Genomic DNA, 21,946 nt, shown 5'->3' on the forward strand with positions numbered 1-21,946 from the left:
CGCCAGTTCTTAAGGTCCGTTTTGTCATTTTTCTTAAATAAAAGGGATACAATGCCCATTCTACAACTGTCAGGTCGTCGGTCGAGTTGTTCAAAATCCTTAAAAACTCTTCGCTCAATTGGATAGACCTACCACCAATCAGAGCAACGTAATATGTTGTTTGTTCAAAACGAATTCAACTTAAGCGCTCTTTTGTGGCGTGGGTGATTACGTTACTGTTGATCATCTGTCCATCATCGTATAAAGCCCACCCTGGCAATTTCATTGGTACGCCCAGATTCTGGTTTTCTGTAGTTGTTTCCCAATACGAGACCCTCCAGACCCAACTTCCGGAACACATTTTTTTGTGGGCTGGCAGCCAGGCTATAAAAGCATGCATCCATTATGTAAAACTGTGCTCCCCTTCACCAAGAGGTGTGCATTTTTTATTAAAACCGTCACTCTTTCATTCTTGTTGTTGTTGGATCCGCTCCACACTGTGGGTCCCTGGCTCCACTTGCTCTCCCACTTTAAAAAGCTTTAAAAGGCAGTCCTCACTCTTGGATTAAAACAATGTCTGTCTGGATAGTGCTTGAAAAAGGTAAAAATGGACTGGGCTCTAAAACTTGATTTAATAGATCTTACATTAAGAGTGGTGATTGTGAGTGCCATAAAAAATGTGAAGGGGGTTAAAGGGGACGTGCGCGTTACTAAAACCAGGGAAGGGGGTTGGACCTAAAAGGGGTGATCAAATAAAACCAATAAAACAAAGGGACAGTGATCAACAGATAAAACAAGCACTAAAACCGGACCTATGAAATCTCTACGCTCTCCTGCTCACTCTTGGTCTTCTTTTTGTGGCGGAGGCCCAGGCTCTCCTTAGGGGAAAAGGGCCGTTGGTTTGGAGAGCTAGAAGGAGGGAGGGAGTCAGGTGGCTGAGCGGTTAGGGAATCGGGCGGTTGCTGGTTCGATTCCCGGCCGTGCAAAATGACATTGTGTCCTTGGGCAAGGCACTTCACCCTACTTGCCTCGGTGGGATTGTCCCTGTACTTACTGTAAGTTGCTCTGGATAAGAGCGTCTGCTAAATGACTAAATGTAAATGTAAGAGTTAAAAAATACCCTGGAAGAGGAATCTGACTCTCCAGAGCTCACTTCTTGCCTCCCCCTCTTCCCGGCGTGATCAATGTCAAAGGACAGATCTTTCTGTTTTTCTTTCGCCGGGAATTGGCCACATGGCATTAAAACTTTGCTTCCTTGGCTTTCGGCCGAGTCACGGGAGTCGGAGGAGGAGGTGGCGCTGGCGGCCTCTCCTGGGCTCTCCTCCTCCCCCTCTTCCTCCTCTTTGCGCTCTTCCCGCCTCCCGTGCTCAGCCTCTTGGTTTAAAATATTTAAAACCGGGACCGTTCTCTGTGCCATTTCCTCCTGCACCTCTTTTTCCGCTCTTTCTCTCTCCGCCTCCTTTTCCGCCATTTCTCACTCTGACTCCTTTTCCGCCCTTTCTTTCTCTGACTCCTTTTCCGCCCTTTCTTTCTCTGCTTCCTTTTCCTTACATTTACATTTACATTTACATTTATTCATTTAGCAGACGCTTTTATCCAAAGCGACTTCCAAGAGAGAGCTTTACAAAAGAGCATAGGTCACTGAACATAACAACGAGATAGTCCCAAACATTGCAAGCAGCCAAAACATGAAGCATACATTGTGAAAAAGCTAAACAAGTGCCAAAAGGGAAGACCCATAAGAGCATGTAGTTATACAAGTTAAAAATAAAACAACATGAACCACAAAAGTGCAGGACTGTACCTGTAAAAGAACAATCAACAGTAAAATATTACACAGCAAGTACAAGACTTAACTTCGTTATATCTAACCTACAATAGCAACAAGTCACTCAATAAGAGTCGTAGTGATCCTGGAGGAGACTAACAAATCCAGCCATGCATTCTTAAGTGCCGTTGTACTCCCGGAACAAGTGCGTCTTGAGCCTTTTCTTGAAGGTGGGGAGACAGTCAGTGTCCCTGATGGAGCTGGGGAGCTGGTTCCACCATTGGGGCGCCAGGCAGGAGAAGAGCTTGTGTTGGGACCGGGCAGTCTTGAGCGGTGGGACCACCAGGCGGTTGTCTGAAGAAGACCGTAGGTGACGGGTGGGGGTGTAAGGTTGCAGGAGAGACTTGATGTAGATGGGTGCAGTCCCGTTCACTGCTCGGAAGGTCAGGACCAGGGTCTTGAATCTGATACGGGCGTTGATGGGTAGCCAGTGGAGGGAGATGAGGAGCGGGGTAACATGGGAGCGTCTGGGTAGATTGTAGACCAGGCGGGCCGCTGCATTCTGAATCCTCTGAAGAGGGCGGGTTGCACATGCTGGGAGACCAGCGAGCAGCGAGTTGCAGTAGTCCAACTTGGAGAGGACCAGTGCTTGGACTAGCAGCTGGGTGGAGTGCTCAGACAGGTATCTCCTGATCTTTCGGATGTTGTAGAGGGTGAATCTACAAGACCGGGAGACTGCGGCGATGTGGGCCGTGAAGGAGAGCTCGTCATCCATTGTAACCCCAAGGTTCCTGGCAGAGGATGAGGAGGTCACCGTCGCAGATCCCAGGGTGATTGACAGGTCGTGGGAGATGGAGGGTTTAGCCGGGATGATGAGAAGTTCTGTTTTGGCGAGGTTCAGCTGGAGGTGGTGGTTTTCCTTATCTCTTCCCATTAGGGCACTCCGCGAAGGCGTGCCCGATCTCCCGACATTTCCCTCACACAATTTCTTGGCACGCCTCCGCGAGGGGCCCATGCTTCATGCACTTTCTGTATAGCTTTGGCTGTTCCTGGTAGTGCACAAAGCCCCTGTTCCCCCCAACACGATCATTGAGGGTAACTGCCTCAGTCCTTCAAACCCTGTAGGATCTGGAACCTGCTGGATGGGTATTTTTATGGAAATTTTCAAATGGAAAAGATAGTCCAGTGGACCAAACTTCCTATACTCATCAGCCAATTGTATAACTTGATGTAAACACCATCTCCTCTTTGCCATACAACTCACCAAAGCACCAACGTTCTATAACCAAAATATATCATTGAGTCGGAAAGGTTAGGGCAGAGAAGCAATGACATACCAACTGAAAATAACAAGAAATTAGAGAGGGTACAAATTCTGTATAAATTGTGAAGTGTGCCTACGTCCGTTGCAGAAGGGTCCGTTTTATTACATTTTACAACTTATATTTCTGTGTATTTTAAATAATTATGCATAGGCCTACTTATTAGCCTATTTATGAAGATTGCACAGATCAAAAAGCACAAGATTTGTTGCTGCTCAATTACACTTAAATATTAAGTGTAAGTAAGTAAGTAAGACTTTATTTTAGGGCAGTGAAAAATAACGCGTTAACGCGTTATGATTAAATTACAGGATTAATTCGTTATTTTTGTTGAACGCATTTAACGTAATATTACCACAATTCCACCCAATCTGCAACTTCTGGATGAGAAGTTTGTGTTCCGAAAAAACTAAGATGGAACATCCAATAAAACCAAAGTGATATGCACACTCTGCAGCAAGGCTCCAGACTGCGACCAAATGGTCGCATTTTGCGACCAGTTTTTGAGACAGTGCAAGCATTTTTTACAAGCACTCGCGCATGTGCGACCTGCAAATTTTGAATTCATTGGGTGCACACGTTAGCAACAACGCATAGATACGACGTTCTAGTAAGACAGCGATATCAGCTTTCCTTCTGCATTAGTACCGTAGCTTAAAGTCTAGGAAAGTTTAGGCTATTTTTCGCTAGGTACCTATAAACCTAGCTAAAAGTTTTGGAAAGTTTAGGATATTTTTCGCTAGGTTCCTACGAACATGTCTTAATCTGCCAGACGTGGATGCCCCTTCGTTCTTTTGGTGAGCAGTTTCACAAGCCCTTCTTACCCGGCGTCATGGAGCCTAGCAGCTAAATACTTATTTAGCGCTAGCGTTGCTATTGAATCCCTGCCTGTGTTTGAGCTGTTGCGCTGTTATACTCGGCAAGTATCGTGTTGTGGTGTCGGAGGACTGATCGAAAAGTGCATCATACATTTAAGTCATTTAGCTAAGACTTGCATGTACAGTAGTAAAGTCACATTAAATAATGTATTTAAACTCAAGCTTATATGGTGCGTCGCAGGGGCGATTCTAGGATCAGACCTTTAGGGGTGCTCAGCCCCCAATGAGAATGTGACATGAATACAGTGCCTTGCAAAAGTGCTAAAGTAAACCCCCTTGCTAATATAAATCCCTAATTTCACTGGATAACAATTAATACATGTATGTATTATTATGCAAAATATTGAATGAAAAAACTAAGGATGTCCCTTTCTTCATGAACTACCAGCATCAAATGATAAAAAGTAAACCCCCTTGCTAATATAAATCCCTAATTTCACTGGATAACAATTAATACATGTATGTATTATTATGCAAAATATTGAATGAAAAAACTAAGGATGTCCCTTTCTTCATAAACTACCAGCATCAAATGATAATAAACAATATATTTAAGAAAATATTAAAAAAATATAAGGAGTGCTTGAGCACACGCAAAATCAAAGACGCACACTAATGACAACAATTCAGAAAATCGGTAATATGTGATTAATCATGATTAATCCATAGAAACCTGTGATTAATTTGATTAAACATTTTAATCATTTCACAGCCCTACTTTATTTATATAGCACATTTCATACAGGAATTGCAGCTCAAGGTGCTTTACATAAAATCAACAAAAACAATAATACAAGTGATAAAAGTAATAGATCTAAAACATATAACAAACCAGACAAGCCGCACTCTGTGTAGAAGTGTAGAATGAAACAGGGTTCTCTTCTCATTTTCCTTATTGCAAGTGGTAATGCTATACAATCTCCCGGAAATCGGGGATTCTGTATTTAGAGCGAGCGAGAGACAGTCCAATGGTCATTTCTGGTAGAGATAGGTGCATATTGCACGTCCTGATTGCGTCTCGGGGGAGGGGGGCACTTCACCCCACTTGGCTCGGGGGAATGTCCCTGTACTTACTGTAAGTCGCTCTGGATAAGAGCGTCTGCTAAATGACTAAATGTGATGTAAGCCACCTCCCGGAAATGAGTCTCTGCAGTTTTGGATGTCTGCCTATGGGATGGACACTGCCTACTTCATTTGATCTTGATAGCCGAAGAATTCTGTAGCAAATATTAACAATAAACCCACTTTTTATGAATTAAAACAACTTCAGCATAATAATGCACCTAAAATACAAACCTGAGCAAGGGCAGCAATCGCTATAGAATCAACAGAATTGCACAGAAATGTGCAATTCAACTAGCAGGGGAAGAATACGAACAACAAAAATCAACTGTTAACTTTATTTAAATTTGCAAGAACTAATAGACCTATACAATAATAGGCTTAAATGAACTGACAACACAAGCAATACGACTTACAGTTCTCAAGGATGCACACACGCAATCTCAGCTGCGGTGTGAAGCGCAAATCAAACTTTTGTCAGCGTTTTGAGTGGAAATTTCATTTGCATTTATACAGGTGTATTCGTGCAAGTCGGGCTGGCCCTCGCAGCGGAACGACAATTTAGTGGCCACTCTGTCCATTCGCGCACCCCACAGATGCGTAATTGATCAGACAAGAAGACACGCTTAACAACTTGATTACTATTGATCAAAACAGAACGAGGGTTCGGCTGTAGCCTACTTGAAACATACTATTGAGAACATATTCGCTGACATGCATTGCACACGTGATGAACACAGCTTTTTTTTTTTTCATCACAGATTTTTTTGCCTTTGGCGCTCAGGATCTGTCATTGGCGCTCGGGATCTGTCATTGGCGCTCCTGATCTGTCATTGGCGGTTGGGAAAACGGCTTTGGCACTCAGTCAGTGAAAATGACAGGAAATATCAGTAAAATGCAAGTTGTGCTGTGGAGAGAAGTGCCTATTGTAACGGGGTTTGCTCGGTTTAAGATTAGCAATACCTAATTTATAATAAAGTATCTAGTTCAGGGGGGCACAACGTCATGTTTTGTTAAAGCGACTGAGGAAACCTTATTTAACCTTATTGAATAAAAGCCTTCGTAATAATCAGTCTAACCTTAAAGCAATGAATTCTATGAAAGTAGAGCAGATGGGATAACGCAAGTGTTATACACAATGATTTATTTAAGAGAATGTAATTCTGTAAGATCTGTAAGTCGATCAAGCTGCGCATGTCAGACTCCTACCTGTTGCCAGTATGGGACCAAAGAAGAATCCAGCCATGGAAGATCTTGAAGAAATCAGGAAATTGTTGGATTTTCTTTCTGGGGAAACCTTGGCTATCCATCTCCAGCAGAAGTCCATTTTGGACTTGGTAGAAGAGGTGAAGGCTTTGCGGCCTCTTAACAAGGAAAAGGCCAAACCGTTTTGAGTTAATGTAATGTGTTTTTGAGTTAATGTAATGTCGTTTCCCATTTGGGGGAGCGTGTCTTTGTATTGGGGGGAGGCAAGCACGTCATCCTATTTGGGGGGAGTTGACTTGTATTCAGGGGGAGTGTTTTCATTTGGGGCATGCACTCATGCTAGTGGGTGTCATTTGCACTTCAGTGCCATCGTAGACTCGCCTGTACTATAATGAGAGTGGAATACACAATGGCGAGAGAGCAAGTTACAGTTGGTCTGCGGGCTGTTGTTTGGACACCCCTGGCCTACATGAAGTAAACCATTCATGCATTTGGAAATAAGGTCATTCTGAAGTTGGAACATAAAGCCATGTTTGCAATTGCAGAAAAAAATGGTGAGGCTTATGAAATAAGCAATCATAGCTATTTAATTATAATAATAATAATGAATGCACGTACTCTTAAGAGGAACATCTTACACAGTAAGCAAAAGAACACTGCTAATGAAGCAGGGAGCAATATAGATATAATCCCCCAGAAGGATAGAACATTCAGACAGCATGGGGGGGAAGGGGATGGTGGAGGGCTGCAGCAACATTGATCATACAACAACCGGGGTGAGTGTGTGCATATCCGCGCGTCTTTCAAAGACGCCTTATCGGACGTGACCCAATGTGCATGTGCTGCTACATTGGTGTATAATGTAGTTATTTATTAATTTATTTGACAGGGACAATGCAGTTAAACATACCTACAGAGCAAAGTTTGCAGCTGATGTGATGCACATAAAGTTTATAGCAAGAGCTAATTTTCAACTCCCGTCCCTGGATGGGCCTTTCTACAATAGCACATAATAAAAACAATATACAATTAAAAAAATACAGAATAGAAAAATACACATTCAGAACACACACATTCTAAGAATTAATTTGAAGGGTACACAATGCAATTTTACTAATTGAAAATGCATTCACGCTCAGACATTTACATGGATAAAGTTTTGGTTTGCTTTCAGCCATGCCTTAAGCCTAAAGGTGAACATTTTAAACTCAGAAATTATCTTAATCTCTGTGGGCAGTGAGTTCCACAGTTTACAAGCCCTGTAAGAAAAGGCTGATGTACCAAAAGATGTTCTGCGCTGTGGGATTTTACAATTTTGGTTTAGGGAGCCCCTTGTCACTCTACCGCTGTTTAGTCTCTGAATGTACTCAGGGGTTCAGGAGACAACTTATTAGTACACTTAAATAACAATTTGAGAACATAAATCGCTGAAGATTGAATACATTTTAATTAATAACTTAATAAATAAAATTTCTTAAGAATGTGGCAGTGATGAAAGCGAATTGGTTTTCTATCCATAATTTTCATTGCTTGGTTATAAAGTGAACCAATGTGCTTTGTAGCTGAGGGGGCTGCCAGGACCCATGCTGTCATGAGTATGAAAAATGAAATATGAGAGAAGATCATAGCATGCATGTACAGCAGGGCTGCCTGGTGCGGAATGTAATGTCAAATTAATTTGTAACAATTTAAGTTTTGTTTTATTATTTTTGATATTTTCTCAATATGTTTATCAAATTTTAGTTGGGGGTCGAGGACCAACCCAAGATACTTAAATTGAGTTACAGATTGTATTTTATCATTAGTAGTGGGCGGAGGAAGGTGGAGTAAGACGCCTTACGTCCCCGACAAAAGGATGATGTGCGCTGTCTGATTGCCCTGCCTGAACTAGCTGCACTTATCGAGTCTCTCTGGGATAATGTGGATTCCAATGTTTTGCTCAAATTAGTAAAACCAACACCAGATAGTTAAAGCAGTCATTAATGCAAAAGGTTCAATTCATTCAAAGTTTAAAACATACACCAATTCAAGTTTGCTTTCCTTTGTAGGTGCAGCAGCTGCAGGGAGTATATAATCTGCAAGAGCCTCACTTCTGGACCCTATGCACAGATGTTTATATTGGCACCCTGAAGCTCCTTGTGGCCCCCGATGCTGATGTGCGCTGGATACTGAGCCAAACCCACAATATTTTCACACAAGTAAGAGGCATACATTTTGACACACACAAAACAAAAATATGAGGTGTAGGAGATATTGGAGGAAAATAAATGTTACGTAGATATTGACAATCCATTATGTTTAGAATACACCAAAAGCTTTGTTGTTAAGTACCACTGATAAGAAAACGTATAAATATAAATTACTTGATTTGCATGAATCACAACATTTACAGGATGCTTTACTAATTCTTAAATGTTAAATAAATTGATATCAGTGAATACTAGCTAAAATGTTATTTGGGAAATGTTTGAGCCAAAGCCCTTCTTGACTTCTCTCAATGTGATCTTAGTCTAGCTATAACTATGAACAAAATGATGCATCTTTATAGAGCGTGAAACACTGCAGCTACATCAGTGGTTCCCAACCTTTTTTTGTCTGAGACCCCACTTTCCCCAAGAAAATATTTTAGGGCCTCCTTCACAAGTTATATTATCGCTCTCCTAAGCTTGCAGCAATGATGACAAAAATTGATGCTTTCAAACAAACAGTATGTTTATTACTATAACTAGGTAGGTTTATGCATAAATAACCTATAATATTGAAAATACAATAACAAAAATCAGTATTCACTGTGATTTGTAAAGTAAAAACCTAGGCCTATGATTAGCCTATAAAGAGGCCCTATTTGAAATGCAATAACAAAAATGTCAGTATTTCCAGTGGTTTGTAGAAAAAAAATGAATACAGGCTATTACAAAATGTACATCTACACAATGTAGGCTGTCTGGGACTTCAATACTCACATGTTTTAGTTAGGCTTTATCAATCAGTGTGAGGACAGCTGCTGGCAGTGAGTAATAATTTGGTCAATGCATGGAGGGCTAACAAGACATTTGCAAACAACTCATCCCCAACACCGCGAACTTGTACCCCATTCTGCCACTTAGCTCACATGCTCGTGACCGTATAAGTCTATGCTCGCAAATGGTTGTCGCAAAGTATGACGTGTACAGCTAGTTGCAAGCGTGCACGAGTCTCGGAGCTAGGAAAAAAGCAAACCACTGTTTATCGCTAGACTGGAAGAACCGCAACTGGAAAGATGGCGTGGTCCGGTTTCGCGTTCTTGCTTGCCTCACTGCACCACTTTTCACTTTTCATAGAAATGAATGGGGATGCCATCTTGGAAGATAGAAGTAGCTGTGTCTATTAATATATAAGTCTATGGGTGGATGAGGAAGCTGTCATAGTACACGGCTTAAAAGAAACATTCTTTCTGGAAAAAGTCACGTGGCCGTGTGCATTGGTTTTGCCATGGTGGATTGTATGATCCATGTTTTACCTTTAGGGCTGTTTAAGAATAGGGTATATGCGCAATTAGCTTGACTAATTAAATCTGACTTGAATTAGTAGGATTGCGTGAGCTGAAATGGGCCTTTATGGGACCGCTAAAGCCCCGCTTGAATAAGTAAGATTATTCAAGTCTGGTTTGGCAGTTTAAGTCCAGCTTTTTTGAGCTGCCTTTTTGGGTCAGATGGCTGAGTGGTGGGGAATCAGGCTAGTAATCTGAATGTCGCCAGTTCGATGTGAGCCAATTGACGTTGTGTCTTTGGGCAAGGCACTTCACCCTTCTTTCCTCGAGGGAATGTCCCTGTACTTACTGTAAGTCGCTCTGGATAAGAGCGTCTGCTAAATGACTAAATGTAATGGAAAAATGTAATGGAACAGGCCTCAGGGCATTTTTTTAGCGCAAGGCCAAAGAATTGACACACTCCTAAAATGAGATGAGGGAAGTCATTGCTACTGACAAGAAACGTTTAAAAAGTTGCTGACAAAATCGCCAGAGCAAAGATAAGGGCATACAATTGTAGAAACTTTGATTTTGCCATGCGCAACAGAGATTGTCATGGAATTATTTGAGAGGACAAGTCAAAACAATTGGCGAAGATACCATTATCAAATAATACGATCAAACGTTGCATCACAACAATGTCAGAAGACGTGAATAATGAATGGATTAAAAAACTAGTGAATGTAATATCGTTCTTCTTAACCCTCACTGCTAGCACGGGGGTTCAGCTGTCACATTAATTTCTTCAACACTTTTTAATTGTGACGCAACCCCCCCCATAGCTTGCTGAGGCCCCCTTGTGGGCCGCGACCCCCCTGTTGGGAACCGCTCTTATTATTGACTGGAACAATTATAAGTGGAGCTAGCTAGCTTGTCGCACTTTCTGAAGTGTGGCTTATTCTTGCTAATTTTATGTGCACACAAAGCATAGGTCTTTTACTTCGGGCGTGCTGATGGCTGTATTTTTGTGCTCTGTGCTCTTTCACATGCACAAATATTCGGTACATTTTTTACCTAAAATACTAAAACTGCATGATTGTAGAGTAAAACAATTTAATAAAAAGCTTTACGGCTTGACGTGGACCTATGGACAGATATCTCAGTTGTGGAGTTTTCTTGGGGGGGTGTCTTTTTGCCTGCTGTCTTCTCCTCTCTTTCTGTCTTTCCTGTCACACCAAAACAAATTGACAGCTTGTATCTTAAAAAGGAAAGGAAACCGCTTATCAAATGTTTGCCTTTTTAATTAAACTATTACAAATTGTTTGCATATGACATGGAAGGTGCCATATGCCCCCATTAATTCTACAATAAAATAAATATTATTTACTGTAGGTATCTCGCATTTTTTTTGTATAAGATTAAAGTGTAGATTTTAGATTGGTGTGGGCCGTCATGACAACTGGTGTAAAAGAAGTCTGGTCACAACTGTCCAGCGGCTGCAAAGTGCTTTCATGACACTAACAGCATTATCAAAATGTGCTTTTTGAAATTGCGATATGTCTCACTACTCTTGTCTACAGGTTGGAGTTCGGCAACTCTACGTCCAGATTGACGTGTCAACAATGTAGATTCAAAAAAACATTTTAGAAAATGAAGACACTCATATCCTTGAGAAGTCCTGGGACCAAAGCCCTCTGTGCTGCTGTGGGATTTCCTCCCCCACCTTGTTTCCCCTATTGAAAGCTGCACCTCTCAGGGTCCCTCTTTGTTCATATCCATGACCATGGACCAAGACAGAAGCAGCTACAAGAAGTACATGCAACTCTGACCAACCAAGAAAATGAGGAATATCCCATGTGCCATTACATTCCCTGTTGAATGTCTACACCACCTAGATGAATGAATAAATAAATGTGTAGAATTAACTTTTAAACTTTAGGTTACAATATGCAACAAAAGGTGTAAAGCATTGTAGGAATTAAAATTGCCAAAGGTGGAAACTTTCATTGGGTGCATCCTTTTTATAAACTGCATGTGTGATATGAGAGAACTTGAACTATGTATGTGACGTACCTTGTGAAATCCACACCTTCCCCATGCTCAGCTTCTTTTTTTCATGATTTATGATAGGTCATTCAGACAGGTCTTTACATCTACAAAAAACTAAAGGGCAAACCAAGATTTTTAACATTTTTCTCAAGAATACCAATGTTTTTTATTTTTTCCAGGACTTTGAGAATGTTAATTTCCACTGGTAGTCATGTTCCTACTGTAATGTGAGTTAAAGAGTTTTGGATAAAGGGCCCTCCCTCCCTGCTATTCACAAGTTTTGCTGATAAGTACACTCATGCAAAAGGAAGCTTGTTGAAAATCTTTGTATATGTCAGACTGTCATTGTGGGTTTAAGTGCCTTTATAATATAAAATATTGAATTTGAATCCTATTCTGCAAGAACAGAATAATATCCTCCAAGATTCAGCAAATTAACATTCCAACCAATTTCCAGTCAATAAATTGTCATTATCTTGTGTCCTGGGCAGAACATGTCATGGGTATTCCTAATTATTTAAGACGTTAAATGTCACCACTACCATAATTGCCATGTTTAATGAGGTGCCCCTCCCCCCTTAGTTTTATATACATTTGAGTTTGAAGTTTATCACTTGTACAAATGTAATGGTTGAAAACAGACATGAATATTTTCTTGGTTTAAACCCATGGTTTTATTTACCTCATAGGTTTCATGTAGGTTGCTGACCAATTTCATCTTTCAAAATGTAATAAACAGTTAACCTGCATTCCACATCCTTTCCACATGAATGATATGCATTATTCCGCTCTTCCAAAAACCTACTTGACATGCCATCCAGGACTTGTGAAGTGTAGTGCAGTATAATACAGTAGGCACATTTTGTAAACCGATTCCTTTGATGCATGTGTCTTATTGTGCATCTTAGGAATTAAACATTTGCTTTTACTGGGCAATCAGTTCCCACCAATGCACAAAACAATTGTTTATCCTGTGTTGGTTAAATAACATCAACTGTACTGAAACTCATCAAGATAAACTATTTATTTCCAAGGCTTCAAAACATCAGGTCGCCAAATTTCAAGTTATTTTGCACATCCATTCAAATATTTGCTATTCATGAACAGAACAGATCTGTACCCAGATTTACCCAAGCATGTTAAAAAGACAATGAAACCCATGTTACCTACGCAGTCAGCAAAAATATATTTACCAGTCAAAATAAAAAAAAATCCAACACCTCTTACATCATTTACGCCAGTTTATTAACACAAAACACAGATGAAGCCAGTCTTTAAAAGATGTAACTTCTTGTAAACCAGTTGAAAAGTTAGGGTCTCCAGGCATTGGGCACTTGAATTGCAGATGAAAAAAAGCAAGCGCCTTCACCATGGGAAAAAGCTTATTTGATACTAAGCCTTATTCTAAACACTATAAATGTTTGCCTTGGTAAGTGGAGCATTGGCAGAACATGACAGACAGTTGGGTTGTTGATTGTTAAGAGATGTATGTGGAACTGTCGGTCATCTGGAGGTCTTGCAGGGCCTCAGGAGCAGCTGACAGACGCAGCATTTCCACCTCCAATGGATGCAAGTGCCCTGCCACAATCATCGAGTGTAGAGGTGCACCAAGATCACATGACACTAGCTGACGTAGAGTCCCTGTGTAAATGGCTTGGTCCTCTGCTCCCACCCTGGCAAGTCCTACACATATGGTTTCCTCTGTGATGGCTAAAACAAAAAGTATTAAAAACCTTCCCACATACCTTTATTATTTACACAACATACTATGGGTATGTAATATAGTACAATACTACAGTTATACCTGGAGTATTGACAGGGCAATTAGGTCTGCAACAATTCTTCAACATTATTTCAGAACTTTCCATTCAGTGTACATTAGCTTCCATGCTGCATAGCATGGAATAGGACTGCATAGCACTATAAATTGTTGAACTTTTACATTTAAGGTTACAAGGCTGTCCAGGGGTAGTGGATGTTAATATTTATCTTGTTTTGGAAACAGACCTTCAACTACCCCTTTACAACCCTCCCCCAAATTGGTATCTTAAAATGTTTGTTATAACCTGTACTGCTAACATATAATCTATGCTTTAATGCTAGGAATCTGTGTGCCTGCAAGTGATTGGATGATGAGCCTAAAGGGCGAAATATGCTTCTGCGTCTCCGTTTACGGATAGGCGGGCGCACGGATACGGACGGATAGACTGCGTTCATTGTTCTCCGTAGGCTGTGGGTGCTGAAAACAATTCACCGCCAGAAGAGTAGGTGGCGCAACGTTTTTTTGTAAAACGTCGTAGAGTGTTTATTCACCTAGGTTAACGAGAAGGCGGAGCAAATTTACAAATTAGCAGTTTAATCAATAAAATATGCAAATTTTCAGCAACTACACTGCCCATTTCTCGTCACATTTTAATTCAGATGCTGATTTACATGTACTGTTTAGCCGAAATATGATTTGTAAAAACTTACAGCAATGGCGGTCGAAGGATTCTGTTCGTCCTGTTTATCACGGCAACCCCGCCCCCACCCCCGATGCAAGCAGTTCTTAATACTGACCAATCACAGCCAAGGGGGTCTCCGTAGCTCTCCGAAATTACGATGGATAGTTAGAAAATTCAGGAGGTGCACGTCAAGCTCTCAAGGCTCTCCGAGGGCTGAAGGAGAGCTCGTAGAGGGCGTTCCATGGAGACGAGGGCGTTCCCCCCGTTTTTCGAAAAACGCAGAAGCATATATCGGCCTTCAGAAGGATACTAATTGGAAGAGGACGAGAGGCATTCCACATTAAGCTGGCTTTAGTTCCATATCTTCTACTTTATGTCACAGGTTGGTAAATATGCGTTTGGCCTTACATTATGTGTACATTCTAGATTTTACAAGGTGAACATGTCGTTTATTAGAATAGAACGTGTAGTTTGAGGTGAGCATGTTGTTCAGGTAGAGAGGTCTGTATGCTAGCTTGCTGATGTTAACACGCACCACACAAGTTTGCTTTGTTAACTAAACAAAATTCACTGATCTATAAAAGTATCCACAATTGTCTTGCTGTTGGTAAACTTGCCAGATTTTCACCCATGAAATTGGCACAATGAATATGGCTTCAGCCATGGAGCTGGCCCTTATATAAAAAATATAGAACAGCAGGGCTTCCAACTTTAAAAGTTAGGAGCACCAGCAAAAATTCAGGAGCACCCTCCAAATATTAAGGAGCACCACAACCAAATAAATTCTGTTATAGATTTATTTTGCACGCTAGTTAGCTCCCTGTCATGCATCATGGGAGTTTAGAAGTAAAGATAAGGTTTAATACAGGACTCAAGTCATAATTTGCATTATGCCATTATGCCTATTTGGGAGCATTTGTGCAAGTGCAAATAATCGTTATGCTGCAACCCGTTTTAATTTATATACAAAACGATTGCTAATCGGTAATAGTGGGACAAGTTATCCCTTACTTCTCAGTGTGAAAAATACAAGGTGTTGGATGTGAAATGGTTGACTCTCACGGCAAATGCGTCAGATTTTAGTCCTGTATTAAACCTATTCTAAACTTTAATGCAGATGTTGGATTGGTTAATATATATATAGTATAGATATATATATATATATATATATATATATATATATATATATATAGTATATATACATATATATATATAGTATATATACATATATATATATATATATACATATACATATACATATATACATATATATACATATATATACACACATATATATATATATATATACACATATACACATATATACATATATACATATATATACATATATACATATATATATATATATATATACATATACATATACATATATATATATATATACATATATATATACATATATGTAATATATATTGCCGTTAATCTATTCTCAAAGTTGGGTTGGGAGCTGGGTCTATACTATGCAAGCTATGATGACTTTCACCTTGATATTTTAGCACGATAAAAAATGTATGCGATTAAAATGGGTTTGCGTTAATGTGTTTAACGTGTTAAACTGACTTGAGATATATAGGTACAAAAGCAACGGAGAAACTGCAGCTGCATAACAGGCACAAAAAATTATGAGCACTGCTCAGTGCATCAGGGTTTTTCCTGGCTCAAAAATAGACTTAGATGATGGGCTGTGTTACACCACTCCCATCTCTCTTTTCAGTAGCCTGTTTTCACTTTGCTACTTTGTGTCGGGCTCGTTTTGTGAAGTAAAAAGTAATTTTTCCTTTTCTCTAGTCTATGATCTGTCAACGACAAGGACAATGAATCACCTATAAACAATCTTTTGGTGGCTAATCGTTTTTTTTTTATTGTTGTTGTGGCGGTCAACATCTTACTGAATACCTTCGATTGACACGTCCGTTTAAGCCGTCTCTCCAGACTAGTTCAAGCAGGTGATTCTGAAAGTTAGCGTACCTTGTAGGGCTGTCCCCACTCAGTCGACTAGTCGATATGCTCTTGGTCGACTAAGATTTTTTTTGTCATCATTGCTGAATTAACGAAATGTTCTACAGAAATTGTAGATTATATTATTTAAGACAAATAAAGCAACTCTAAAAATATATAATTTAAAGGTCACATGACATGAAAACTTCATTTTAGGATGTTATTTAACATGAATATGAGTTCCCCTAGCTTGCCTTTGGTCCCCCAGTGGCTAGAATTTTCGATCGGTATAAACCAAGCCTTGGGTGTTCTTCTCCGCCTTTGACAAAATGAAGGCTCAATTGCTCTGTTTGAAAATCTCCTCCTAGTGACGTAGATAGGAGGAAGGTTACCTCCCCTCTCTCTGCTTTGCCCGCCCAGATCATCTGGCCCGCCCATGAGAAACTGAGCTAACACCGTGCAAGGGCGAGTGCGATATCGTTTTTTTCCTGGAGGAACATCATGACGAGCAAACAAACGAAGCATTTTTCATTTTGTTGTTCAAGTTTCATTTTGCAAGAGGATTCATCGAGGGCGCTGCTCTTTGTGGCGACCGGTAGCAGGTGTCCACGTCCGTTTGTTTGTTATTTGTGTATTTTTTCTTATATTGTATTTAGTCTTTGTATACGGTATTGGGACCAATATGGATATATTTTCCTTCTTACTTCTGGCAATTGTGCTGAACATCGCTCAGGGCTTGTTTGTCAAGCCCGCAACAATCCAATACACGAGGGACTTTCTCCTGGGATTTAAATCAAGCTACGTGGATCAAGATCTAACCCGGTTATTAAGTCGTTGGGAGCTTGATCGTTATGTTTTAATCGGTGACAATGCTTCGACTCAGTTTAAGACCGTCTTACTACTTCTGGTAAACAAACCAAGAAGAGGGAGAAACGGGGCGGAGTGCGGCAACGATGAAGGAAATTAATTAAAAAGAAACGTCTTCCCTTACCGTCAATGCTGCTGGCTAATGTCCAGTCCCTAAAGAATAAGACTGATGAACTGCAAACGTGTGGCCTCGATGCGCGAGTTCAGGGACGCTTGTGTGATGGCTTTTACCGAGACTTGGCTGACAGACACTGACTCGGATTCTACAGTGAGCATTGATGGTTTCGGGGTTCCGATCCGTCTGGATCGTGACCCTGAGGTTACGGGGAAGCGCCACGGCGGGGGTGTTTGCCTGTACATCAACCCCAAGTGGTGCAATGGTGCCACTGTCCGCGATCGGATTTGTTTACCAGACATTGAGCTGCTGTCTGTTAGACAATTCTACCTGCCTAGGGAATTCCCCCAAATATTTTTAACAGTAGTGTACATCCACCCGAGAGCGGACTCCAAAACCGCTTCTGATGTCATCTTCTCAGTTGCTCAAAGACTTCAATCTATTTCTCCCGGTGCCCCTTGCTTCTTCTTTGGTGATTTTAATTATGTCAACTGTTAAAAGTCGCTGAACAGTTTCAACCAGTACGTCACCTGCCCCACTCGGGGTAACAGAACATTGGATCTCTGCTATGGTTCTATCAAGGGAGCCTATAAGTCTGTGGTAGGTCCCCCTATTGGTTTTTCTGACCACAACGTGGTGCACCTACTCCCCACATACAGACCTGTGCTGCGGAGAGTCAAAATGCAGACACGTGTGGTCCAGGTGTGGAATGAGGAGAGCACTCTGGCCCTACAGGGCTGCTTTGACTGTTCCGACTGGTCCGCCCTTCAGGATTCATGCGGCAGCATTGATGAACTGACAGATGTTGTATGCAGCTACATCTCTTTGTGTGGACAGTGTAATCTCAACTAAGACAATTGTTTCTTACCACAATAATAAGCCCTGGATATCTAAGGAACTGAAAAATCTGTTGAGGGAAAAGAGGACTATTTTTAAGTGTGGCGACAAGATTGCATATGCTGAAATCAGGAAGGTTGTGCGGGCTGAAATTGTAAAAGCTAAACTTAAGTATAAGAGTAAAATCGAGTCTAAATTTAGGGAGTCGGACCTCAGATCTGTGTGGAACGGCATGAAATTGATGACAGGCCTACATAAAGGCAGTAACTCTGTCTCCTTAAATGGTTTTAACTCAGACGAGCAGCTAACAAATGAATTAAACAGTTTTTATATGAGATTTTCTAATAGTGATTTTAGTGAGAGAATTAGTCACATGCATGATAATCTTGCCAGTGACTCTGTTTTTAATATTGGTGTCTCTAAGGTTGAAATATTATTTAAACAAATTAAGGTTAGGAAAAGTCCTGGCCCTGATAACATCAGTGGTCGTGTGCTTAAGTCCTGTGCTTGTCAGTTAAGTGAGATTTTCAAAGTAATTTTTACTCAATCCTTCCAGACGCAAACAGTGCCAAGAATCTGGAAACATTCTATAATCATTCCTGTGGCTAAGTGTAACAACCCCAAAATCTTGAATGCCTTTCGACCTGTAGCTCTTACCTTATTGGTGATGAAAACCTTTGAGAAGTTGGTTAAGCAGGTGTTATTGGAGCAGGTGGAGAAACAATTAGATCCACTGCAGTTTGCTTATAGGGCTAGCAGAGGTGTTGATGATGCAAAACTTGCCTTGTTAAATTCTCTGTATAAACATCTAAAGGCTCCTAAAACTCCTGATAGGCTCCTTTTTCATCGATTTCTCATCAGCATTCAACACTATTCAGCCATACTTGTTGGCTGAGAAACTCCAGGCTCTTTTTAACGTGAATTCTACCCTAATTGGTTGGTTACTGGACTTTCTGACAGATAGGTCACAGTGTGTGAGGGTTAATGGTGCCTTATCCTCTAAAGTCCTTTGTTCCACAGGCTCTCCACAGGGCTGTGTCCTTTCACCATTGCTTTTTATTTGATATACTAATGACTGTAGCAGTAGGTATGAGAATAGGCAATGTGTGAAGTTTGCAGATGACACTGACTTTGTCATCTGCAAACTTCACACATTGCCTATTCTCATACCTACTCCTACAGTGAGCCTTTTAAACAATGAGGAGGAGGGGCATGGTCCGGTTGTTGATGATTTTATTGCTTGGTGTGATAACGTTTGTTTATCCATCAATGTTTCTAAGACCAAGGATGTGATTTTTGATTTCCGGAAGTCACAGCACCATGTTCCGCACACTGTTATTCATAACAAGAATGTTGACATTGTAGCTGAATATAAATATTTAGGAACCATCATTGACAACAAACTATCTTTAGAGAGCAATACTGAGGCTGTCTGTAAAAAGTCCCAACAGAGACTTTTCTTTTTGAGGAAGATGAAATCATTCAGGGTGTGCACGACTTTGATGACTTTGTTTTACCAGTGTTTTATTGAATCTGTCTTGACATTTGGCATTGTGGTGTGGTACAGTGGTCTTCTAATGATCAGCAAGCGTAAGCTTACAAAGCTGGTTAATGTAGCATCTAAGGTGGTTAGGGTACAGTTAGCCCAGTTGCAAGAAATATACGATAAACGAGTTATGGGTAAGGCTAAACACATTTTAAACTGCCCTGACCACCCATCTTTTTTTAGTTCCTTCATCCGAGCCTCTGCACAACCAGTATCTTAATTGTATTTTCGCTGGAAATGCGCCGACACAACTTCCCAAAGTTTTGTATGTCTGCGCCAAACATTTCAGCCACTACTGTTTCCTCAATTTCAGCCAACACAAAGCTGGCCTTGCTGAAATTAAATTCTGAATTATTACTAAATCTCCTTGGTCAAGCTACAAACCTTGCACATGTAAGTTAACTAACGCTAAATCATTTTGTTGCTTTACTGTATATAGTTACCTGCTACCCTTAGAATGTGGCTGTAACATTAACTCTGCAGCTAACAGCTGAGTTACTCTTGCTAATGTAAAGATAAATGGCATCAAGTGTGTGTGTGAATACAAACGCTGTAACGCCAGTGTTGTACACTTCTTTGTTATTTGGATAACCGTTATGCTGTTGGTGTTATGGCGCGCGCAATATCCGCCTTTCCCCTCATTGAAATTATTATGAGTGTGCACCTCTGCAAACCAGGGTGATCAGATGAGAATGAGCAAATTCGAAGCATCTTAAAGTAACGGGGCTACGAGCCAGCTGAGTTACTGTCGCTAATGTAAAGGTAGATGGCATCAAGTGTGTGTGTGAATACAAATGCTGTAACGCGAGTGTTGTACACTTCTTTGTTATTTGGATAACCGTTCTGCTGTTGGTGTTATGGCTCGCGATATCCGCCTTTCTCCTCATTGTGTGCACCTCTGCAAACCAGGGTGATCAGATGAGAAATTCGAGGCATCTTACAGCAACGGGGGCTACGAGCCATTGCGATACATCCGTTGTAAACATTAGCGCATGTTGCCGCCCCTCTCCTCCTCATTAGCATTTAAAGCTACAGACACCGAAACAGCTCGTTCTGAGGAAAGCTCATTGAGGGACTGCTCGTAGTGGCTGTAACTATGCACCAAGACTGAATTTCGGGAAAGATACTTCAGATACAGTATTAGGGAACCACTAAGGCCTATATAAAAGCATCCAAATACAGCATTTCATGTGACCTTTAAAAGAAAAGGTGCTACTATCCCTCAGCTTCTACGTAAGTTTGCATGCTGCAAGTTCAGGCAGTGATAAGCGCGCTCTGATGATTTGCATGTTAAACAAACAATATTTTTAATTTGTAGTACATTGTAAGAGATACTAAATACCATCGGCATTTGATTACAACAAGACTGGTGATACGAGTCTTATTATTAGTAGGCTATTAGCGGCTGAATCTGCAATGTCCAGCAGCCATTGAGTCAGGTCGCGAAAATGATTGTACGTCTTTTTTTGTGAAAAGAAAAAAGCGTTTCAAATTTCGATTAGTCAATTTTCAGACGTTTTTGTCGAGTCTTGGTCAACCAAAGACAATCTTCGTCGGGGACAGTCCTAGTACCTTGGTCTTTGTCTTCCACAGATACTGCGAAAACCTAACTAGCGCCGCAGGCTTGTGGGATGCTGAATCAAAGCAAGACGGGGAATTAAATTTGTTGGCGCTATTTCTGCTACAATGCTTAAGCACTATGAGAAAAGCCTTAGGTTTTTCAATGCAGGGAAAACCCTGACTATCTATAATTCCAGGAAAAGTCTGTTTGTGTGTCATCGATATCTTAATCATCACGGGCACTGTGCACTAGAATCATGATATGACACTGCTGTTCCTGTATACCTACATTTTTATAATATACATTTATATGTAGTTACATGGAAGTTAATGTACACTTAATGTGAAGTTTATTTTCTATTTAGTTGCAGAGGTACAGTTATGGTTTTTGTGTGCTTCTATACTTAACATTATTTGTAAATATATGTAAATGTAAATATACAAAGAATGAGTCACTCACCTAGTTCCTCACCCCTCTCTCTCCTGTTTTGTACTATTTCCAGGAGTTGCTCAGCCGCCTGGCACACAGTCATATACCTTGGAGGTTCATAAATCTTACGGCCCCTAAATAGAAGAGAGATCCAAATGTCATGGTTAGTAAGGCTTATCTGTACATTTGCTATGAAAAATATGACATTTATTTTTTTCTCTTTTTCAACTGATTTTATTTTCAGCATACTCAATGTGTAAATATTTGCATGAACATAAAAAGATGACAACTAAGATAAACTGAGCAAGTTTCACAGACGTGTGACTAACATAAATTGAATAATGTGGGGGTCAAAATCTAAAGTAACAGTATCTGGTGGAGGGATGGTAAGACCGGTTTGCATCGGTGCATCGGCATAAAAGCTCACGTTGTGATTGCCCGGATCAAAAAAGTGTGCACCGGACACAATGTGGGAT

The 21,946-nt window shown here is 40.6% G+C and overlaps 2 protein-coding genes across 3 annotated transcripts in view; one reads left to right on the plus strand and one right to left on the minus strand.

Moving 5' to 3' along the window:
• Window positions 1-12,466, plus strand: part of slc30a7 (solute carrier family 30 member 7) — a 46,975-nt gene extending 34,509 nt beyond the window's left edge. For both annotated transcript variants that reach the window (XM_084692379.1, XM_084692381.1), the window contains 2 exons: window positions 8,264-8,413; window positions 11,244-12,466. In XM_084692379.1, the coding sequence (XP_084548505.1) occupies window positions 8,264-8,413; window positions 11,244-11,291 (198 nt within the window). In that variant the 3' untranslated portion in view covers window positions 11,292-12,466. The remainder of the gene's footprint in view (window positions 1-8,263; window positions 8,414-11,243) is intronic.
• A 469-nt stretch (window positions 12,467-12,935) lies between these two features.
• Window positions 12,936-21,946, minus strand: part of dph5 (diphthamide biosynthesis 5) — a 61,968-nt gene continuing 52,957 nt past the window's right edge. Inside the window, exons 6-7 of the mRNA XM_084692382.1 lie at window positions 21,501-21,604; window positions 12,936-13,422 (exon numbers count right to left, since the gene is read on the minus strand). Of these exons, the coding sequence (XP_084548508.1) occupies window positions 13,190-13,422; window positions 21,501-21,604 (337 nt within the window). The 3' untranslated portion in view covers window positions 12,936-13,189. The remainder of the gene's footprint in view (window positions 13,423-21,500; window positions 21,605-21,946) is intronic.

This window comes from Hypomesus nipponensis, chromosome 26, assembly GCF_054491055.1.
Source record: "Hypomesus nipponensis isolate SF chromosome 26, ASM5449105v1, whole genome shotgun sequence".
Lineage (NCBI taxonomy): Eukaryota > Metazoa > Chordata > Actinopteri > Osmeriformes > Osmeridae > Hypomesus > Hypomesus nipponensis.